This window comes from Priapulus caudatus, unplaced genomic scaffold (assembly GCF_000485595.1).
Source record: "Priapulus caudatus unplaced genomic scaffold, Priapulus_caudatus-5.0.1 Scaffold685, whole genome shotgun sequence".
Lineage (NCBI taxonomy): Eukaryota > Metazoa > Priapulida > Priapulimorpha > Priapulimorphida > Priapulidae > Priapulus > Priapulus caudatus.
The window spans coordinates 130,829-139,298 of NW_014577746.1; the positions used below are offsets into that span (position 1 = coordinate 130,829).

The window sequence follows — 8,470 nt, forward strand, 5'->3', positions numbered from 1 at the left end:
GGTGTGCGCTAGGTGTTCGCTACACCTCAGCCGACGAACATACAATGAATACCCATCGTGTGCTCCGCGTGGGTCTGGCGTTGGTCCAGCGCGCTCTGCGCATGTCTGGCGTCCTTCTGGCGTGTACATTCATGCGTCGAGCTCCGCGCACAATTTTGAGCATGCACAAAAATCCCGACGCACACGCCGCGCACGAGCGAATGACAACGATTGCATAGCGTTGGTCCAGCACGCTCGACGAGTAACGAATGCTGACGCACACCCAGCGAACGACAACGCACTGGCCAAAATTGCTGATTTTACAGTGCGCGGGCCGTGCGTCGTGTATGTGTGACTGGGGCATATAGAGATCCGATTAAATTATTCAAACCGAGCGAGTGTGCTCGTTGAGTGTCGGTTCTGTTTTATCACTGACAGCCACTCGTGAGTAATTAAAGTAGATGCTTTGGTTACAGAGCTCGACATGGAGGGAGTTATTGAAGGTGACAATGAGCAACCTGAGGAGACAGGAGATGCAAGTATGGAGGTACGTACGGAGGCAGGGCTCGAATTTCCCTATTGCTAACTCGCAAAATGCGTGTCGATATTGAGAATTTGCGAGTAGAAAATATAAGCACTTGCTATTTTCTGCGAGTGGAAATTTATAGCATACGCCGCATACATTAGTTATCATCGTCGATCACGGAAAGAATATATTTCATGATTAACACATACATTAATTATATTTCACAACATAAGCTCATTCCAACGATTAGTATTAATAGTATGCAAAAAGTGTATGTAATTAATATTTAAAAAGTAGTTTATGTTGTACAAAAAAAAGTGCACGTTCGAATTCATTTTAGCACGTCGATTTTTGAGGCACTCGCGATTTTTCGCAAGTGGCTAAAATTGCGAAATTCTTCTCCTGTGAGGTGAAACGTATCTGCTCTGATGCTGCTTGCACGGATACTTGTTCATTACCGCCTCAAAACAACACAAACACGTCCGTTTAACCCATCCTAATATTTATCGTTTCCAAAGTCCGAAAGCTTTAATACCTAATATTGATAAACATTACATGAAGATGGCCAAATCTTGGTGGAAATTTTTTTTTAATTAGCAGTCGTGGACCACGACTGAAATTTTTTACGTGTATTCAATTTCCGGGAAGGAGTAATCCTGCACCTATTTACCAAGTAAAATGACATCCGGCCAAAAAGGGGGTGCATTTATGGTAGATCCAGATTTAGATAGTAGGCAAGCTAGCAGTGTTGTAGGCATGTAAACAGAGTATAAACTGTGTATTAAGTAGAAAAATATGTAATAAATAAAACGAGTGTAGTTGGCATGTATAAATTCAGTTGCATGAACAATCGATTGATGACATTCGTGAGTGTGTCACAGTGGTTGTCGGTTCATTGAAATATCGTCGAGTGTTCGTCGCGGCATAAAAACATTTTTGTGTAAATTTCAAGGTCACTGATGAAATGATTGAAGCTTCAAACGAGAAGCGAGGAGAGGCAATGGCGGCTCTGTCCAATGGTAAGAGTCCTAGTTTAGCATTTCTGCCTGGTCTATAGCTCAGACGGGTGTCTTCTCCATAGGGGTAACTGCTAACATAGGTTCGAATGTACCTAAAAATACGTTTATTTAAATTATTTTAAATAGCAAGATATTTATTGTCTTTTTATCTTTAAGTCCCTCATGATTGATTATGTTTGATTAAAACTCATGCCAGTAAAAATTAATCTGTTCCATAAATTAATTGATCTTTGTTAATTGTGTCCCAGGTGAGCTGGAGAGTGCCATAAAGCTGTTTACAGAAGCAATGAAGATGAACCCTGGATCAGCACTGCTCCATGCTAAGCGTGCCAGGTAAATGTTACGTAGAAGACCCGCAAGCCATTCTGCGTACAAGTGATGTTACGTGGTTCGTACAGGTCCTGGAATGTCTTGGAATTTTGAAACTGCATTTACCAGGCCTGAAAAATCAAAGACTTGGAAAGTCGAAGCTGAATTCATTTAGCATTTACGAAATTTCATGCTAGTGCCACGGAGCGACAATTGTCATATGTAAGCCAATACCTTCTGATGACAGGGTGGAGTAGACTTTCACTTGCATTTTTTGATTGGTTATGTTTTTGTTTGAAGAAGAAATTTGTTGTGTGTGTGTTTGTGTTGTGTTTACATTGCCGTTTGTCTTCCAGTGTCTACCTCAAGATGCAGAAACCTAATGCTGCAATCAGAGACTGCAACATTGCCTTAGAGATCAATCCAGACAGTGCTGCTGCCTTCAAGTTTAGAGGGAGAGCTCACAGGTTGGATGCATAACAGATGCATTTGTTTTTTACAAATTCTGCATAGTGAATAGATATGCTGCATAGTTTGAAAAAGAAGCAGTACATGCATGTGTGCATGCATGCGTGTCTGACGCTTATCTTTGGGAACATAAAGGAATCGTGTTAGTTTATTTCTTGGGGCAGTACTGAGTTTTAATTAACTTACCTATCCGTGATAAGGAGTAAGTTAACCGGGTACCCCTTAGATATTGTTACTAGGTCAGCCAAACTCACCAATTTTGTATGTTTTTCACACGTGCACGCGAAAATGGAGACTTTGCAGTACGTACTCCATTTCTAGGTGCATTTTCAGCACGTCCTATCTTAATATCGATTAACTGTTTTGCAATAATGTCGCACAGGTAGGTAGCGCCCAAATTACACAGGTGATCTTTATCATTTCGGAGACCTAACAATCAAATTATCAAAACGGCACGTGTTGGAAATCAAATTGATCAAAATTGAACACAGCTGGAAACTAGACAGAGGGCACTCACGGAGAGTGCATACCTCTGTCAGCATGTAACATGTATGTGTTACGAGCTGGCTCGCCGCTTGCTGCAGGCTGCTGCTGACTGACTGACTGGCCTGCTGCTGACTCGACGCGCTAATATCGATCGTGCGAGCACACTAACACACGAACGAACTAACACACTAACACACAACATGCACAAGAGCGATCACATAACCTCCTCCAACTCCGTTGGGCGGAGGTAATTAAGCCGCATTCATTAAGGCTGTTCACAGTCCTTGAAAATTGTATTTTTGAGGTTATGGTTACTTTTTGTGACAAATTCTGAATTGAAATATGCTTCAAATCGGTTCCACGTAGTGTTTCATCACAATAAAAACAACAGCAAATTCTAAGCTGTAACATCGTTCAGCACTCATTCAAACGCAGTTTTGCAACCAGACATTTCGTGAGCAATGGGGAATGCCGATTTTATGATGCAAAAATGCACAGCGTATGCTAATGAACGAATTTGATTTCTGGCACCAAGCATATATACATAAAGAAATAAACCAACTGTGGCAGGATTTAGGGTTTAGGAGGTGTGTTACCTACATTTATGGCCATTCTACTTACATGTTAATACCTGTCAGCATTTTTGTATGCATCCGCCAGGTTCCTAATACAACTGTTTGAAAATGAAACGAGCAAAATTTTTCTCAATCGTTTCAATACAGGTTACAGCTCTAAATAGATATAAAATGTAAAGAAATATTCGAATTTTATAATTTTAACGTGAGGGATCAATTAACAGCCATCTGTTGTGTACTTAAAACTATATATCTCGACAATTTAGCAGGTGTCTGGATAATCTGGGAAGTTTCTGTATAATTTGGAGGGGTAAGGAGTTGATGCCGCTTCGAGAAATGTCGGAAGATTTATCGAATGTCACAATATAGCTGTAACCTTGCAGGCATGTTGGACCCTTGCATGCCTGGAAAGAATTCTGATAAACCTTATGACATGTCTTTTCAGGTTGCTGGGCAACTTTGAGAAGGCGGCACATGATTTGCAGACAGCCTGTAAGCTAGATTACGATGAGCAGGCGAATGAGTGGCTAAAGGAAGTCACGCCAAACGTAAGAGCATGTCACATGTTTTAGTGACACTCAACAATCCGCGTTGTGCATGGAAGGACAGACGGACCGATCGAACACCCCTACCCAATCTGATCTAACCAGACCCAACCTGACCCAACCTGACCCAACCTGACCGACCGACAGATAGTCATGGATAATTGGTTTACTGTGTAACAATTTTGCAAAACAGCATACACAATATTATACAGCAATATGAAATTGAAGTTTTATGGTATTTGCATTCAGTGTCATAGTACACTAATAACTTTAGAGTTGAGTATTAGAAAGTATGTAATGTATGGTTTGGAATAAAGATCCATCGATAACACTGGCTTGGCCGACACTGGGAGAGTAGTAGACAAGGGTCTCCTTACATGCCTTAACCTCTTTAATATTAATTACTTGATATTCGAGAATGGACAGAACAGTATTTATATCATTGCAGGCGCATAAAATTGCAGAACATAAGAGAAAGGTCGAAAGGAGACGAGAAGAAAAGGAACTGGAGGCAAAAAAAGAGCGAGTGCGAAAGGCAAAGCAGGCTCAGGAGAAGGCAAGGAAGGTAACAACGAGAGAACTTATTCCTGTTTGCATCGTGTGAATCTGTATTAGCATTCTACACAGAGCATGTGCTTTGTATATATACTTTCGTGATTAGTATTGTATGTAATTTTCAAAGCTTGGTATGTAGTTTTTGTGTAGTTTTGTACATGTAGAACGATGTTTTGTGGGGTGTTTTGTATGCAGCATATGGAACATTGGTTCAGTAACTCCTATGTGGAACATTGGTTCAGTAACTCCTATGTGGAACATTGGTTCAGTAACTCCTATGTGGAACATTGGTTCGCTCCCAAATACTGGATAGCGTGATTATAAGCGTAATAGTGCAATAAGAATTATCGTTCATGTTGAATTATCGAATTAAGTTTCATGCCTACCTGATTAGTTAGAGTTTAACGATATGTAAAATCTATATTACGCCAAATTGCCTTTTCACCTCGTATTGTGATATTTTAAGGTACTTTTCCAATACGACGAAAGTTGCTTATGAGATGAGCTACGACAGACGAGAGTTTCCTGCCGTCACTGTATGTAACAGCAACCCATTCACAGCAACCCGGATGGCTTATGATGTTAACTTCACCAGTTTCTGGTTCCTTCCTCCCAACCTGACTGAAGGTAGCTTCTATGATGACTTCCAGGTGAGATCAGATGTTAGAGGTATATGTAGTGCACGAAAAGCAACTAATCCACGAACATGCGTGCATGCGTGGGTGCATGTGGGCGTGATTACAATGTATTACGTGATTAATAATGACATGAAGAAAGATACTAGGACTGTTACAGGCCAAGCCAACGTATGTTAACCCTACGCTGATGCTCTTCACTCTCCAATTTCTATCTTTAATTAAGGAACTGGACAACCAATTAGAGGCAGCCTATAGCACCGGAAATGTTGCTGAATACATAGCCACCTTGAAGGAACTGGAGACGTTAGTGGTGCAGCAGAATATTAGCAGCCGTGAGCAGCAGGCGTACTTCATGATGGAACTCTATGGTCGGGATCTAAACGATACAGAGATGGTTGGTCTTAGTCAGCCCCTCAATGAACTGGTGCTGAGCTGTGAGTGGCAAGGCAAGCCGTGTCAGATGTCAAAGTAGGTAGATCATATATATACAATTATACATATATATATGCCGCCGCTGTGCACGTGTTATATGCTATGCTCTGTGAAATCGGGTATTTCACTCTTATATGGTATTTTTCGCTATGATATTTTGCTATAGATGTGATTGAAATGTGCTTAGGCACCCCTATTGGTGATCACCTAACAGTGTGGTAATATTGGGCATTCTAAACCAATAGATGCCAGAATGCGTAGCAGACAGACAGGCAGCCAGACAGACAGACAGACAGACAGACAGACAGACAGACAGTTGTTTCTTGTGATAGTATAGATGCCCCTTGCAGTTATCTGAAATGATTGCTGCACTTTTTCAGGCATTTCTACGCATTCTTTAACCCGACCTATGGAAACTGTTTCACGTTTAACTCTGGTCTGAATCCAAATGCATCAGAGTTGGAGACGGTCGAACAAGTCGGCGAGGACTTCGGTAAATCTGAAACGGCAAATCTGGCGCCAGGCAGACCAGCTCTCATGCAATAATTAATGCCATTAATTCGTATACCATAGGTCGAAATCCCAAGGGGCCGGCAGGCCCGATGCCTGTATTTTAAGGCTCGGGCCTGACATTTCTAATACTAGCAAGCCTGACGGGCTCGTAGAAAATCCGCCCCCGGCCTGTGAAATTTGCCTGGCGGGCCTGTAAAATCCCTTACCTACAGGCCCGACTGGCCTGTAAATTTTCAAACTAATTTCTACCCCTGTATACTGTATGTATTTCTGTAGGAGCGCCAAGTATACTCACTATATATACTACTATAATGAATCGCTGCTGGTGCTTCCTATCATTAGGACTCAGGCTGATGCTGTTCGTGAACCAGGACGAATACATCGGGCCGATAGCTAAGAGCGCCGGTATCCGCGTCGCTGTGCACGAAGCACGTCAGTACTCATGGCCCCTCAATGAAGGCTTCTTCATAAGTCCACAGGCAGAGACATCCGTAGCCATCTCACGGGTAAACACGATATATACGCTCAACGATGTCACGATGTAGTTACAGTCAGCTAGACATCTCACGGGTAAACACGATGTATACACTCAACGATGTCACGATGTAGTTACAGTCAGCTAGACATCTCACGGGTAAACACGATGTATACACTCAACGATGTCACGATGTAGTTACAGTCAGCTAGACATCTCACGGGTAAACACGATATATACACACAACGATGTCACGATGTAGTTACAGTCAGCTAGACATCTCACGGGTAAACACGATATATACGCACAACGATGTCACGATGTAGTTACAGTCAGCTAGACATCTCACGGGTAAACACGATATATACGCACAACGATGTCACGATGTAGTTACAGTCAGCTAGACATCTCACGGGGCGGGTAAACACGATGTAGTACACATCAACGATTGTCACGATGTAGTTACAGTCAGCTAGAATCTCACGGGGTAACTACACGATTATACGCATCAACGATGTCACGATGTCAGTTACAGTCAGCTAGACTCTCGCGGTAAACACTGATGTATACCACAAGCGAGTGTCAAGATGTAGTTAGCAGTCAGCTAGCATCTCACCGGTAAACACTATATATACACACAACGATTCGACGAGTGTAGTTACAGTCGGCTAGAACATCTCACGCGTAAACACGACTGATATACACACAACGATGTACGAATAGTAGTTACAGTCAGCTGAGACTATCTCACGGGTAAACAAACGATGTATACATGCAGCTAACGATGTCACGTATATGTAAGTTACAGTCAGCTACGACAACTCACGGGTAAAACACGAATATATACACACAACGATGTCACGATGTAGTTACAGTCCAGACTAGACATCTCACGGAGTAATACACCGATATGATTAGCCACAACGATGTCACGATGTAGACTTACAGTCAGCTAGACATCTCACGTGGTAAACACGATATATACACACAACGATGTCACGATGTAGTTACAGTCAGCTAGACATCTCACGGGTAAACACCGATATACTGACACAAACGATGTCACGATGTAGTTACAGTCAGCTAGCATCTCACCGGGTAAACACGATTATACACACAGACGATGTCACGATGTAGTTACAGTCAGCTAGACATCTCACGGGTAACACGATATATATACGACAACGATGTCACGATGTAGTTACAGTCAGCTAGACATCTCACGGGTAAACACGATGTATACCAACAAGCGATGTCAGCGATGTAGTTTACAGTCAAGCTAGACATCTCACGGGTAAACCGATATATACCAACGTGTCACGATGTAGTTACAGTCAGCTAGAACATCTCACGGGTAAACACGATATATACGCAAACAACGATGTCACGATGTAGTTACAGTCGCTAGACATCTCACGGGTACACGATTATACACACAGACGATGTCACGATGTAGTACAGTCAGCTAGACATCTCACGGGTAACAAGATATTATACAACACAAGATGTCACGATGTAGGTTACAGTCAGCTACATCTCACGGAGTAACACGACTATATACACATTCAACGACATGTCACGATGTAGTTAACAGTCAGCTAGACATCTCGACGGTAACACGATTAATACGAAACGATGTCACCGATGTAGTTACAGTCAGCTAGACATCTTACAACTGCGTAAACACGATTTATACGCTCAACGATGTCGACGACATGTAGTTCAGTCAGCTAGACATCTCACGGGTAAACAGATATATACACACAACCGATGTCACGATGTAGTTAACGTCAAGCTAGACATCTCAACGTAAACACGCGATAGATACCACAACTGATGTCACGAATGTAGTTACAGTCAGCTGACATCTCACGGGCTAAACACGGATTATACACCACAGACCGATGTCGCGATGTAGTTACAGTCAGCTAGACATCTCCACGGGTATAA

At 42.3% G+C, this 8,470-nt stretch overlaps 2 protein-coding genes across 3 annotated transcripts in view; both read left to right on the forward strand.

The window, feature by feature from the left end:
- Positions 1 to 4,472, forward strand: part of LOC106812774 (hsc70-interacting protein-like) — a gene marked incomplete at its 3' end in the record, with an annotated part of 9,717 nt that extends 5,245 nt beyond the window's left edge. Inside the window, 6 exon segments of the mRNA XM_014816745.1 lie at positions 456 to 526; positions 1,458 to 1,524; positions 1,773 to 1,857; positions 2,190 to 2,300; positions 3,808 to 3,910; positions 4,356 to 4,472. Of these exon segments, the coding sequence (XP_014672231.1) occupies positions 456 to 526; positions 1,458 to 1,524; positions 1,773 to 1,857; positions 2,190 to 2,300; positions 3,808 to 3,910; positions 4,356 to 4,472 (554 nt within the window).
- A 458-nt stretch (positions 4,473 to 4,930) lies between these two features.
- LOC106812775 (degenerin mec-10-like) overlaps positions 4,931 to 8,470 on the forward strand; it is an 11,293-nt gene continuing 7,753 nt past the window's right edge. The window contains exons 1-4 of one of the 2 annotated variants that reach the window (XM_014816747.1): positions 4,931 to 5,131; positions 5,324 to 5,568; positions 5,913 to 6,025; positions 6,388 to 6,551. In XM_014816747.1, coding sequence (XP_014672233.1) covers positions 5,123 to 5,131; positions 5,324 to 5,568; positions 5,913 to 6,025; positions 6,388 to 6,551 — 531 coding nt within the window. In that variant the 5' untranslated portion in view covers positions 4,931 to 5,122. The remainder of the gene's footprint in view (positions 5,132 to 5,323; positions 5,569 to 5,912; positions 6,026 to 6,387; positions 6,552 to 8,470) is intronic. The other variant, XM_014816746.1, reaches the window with a different exon arrangement.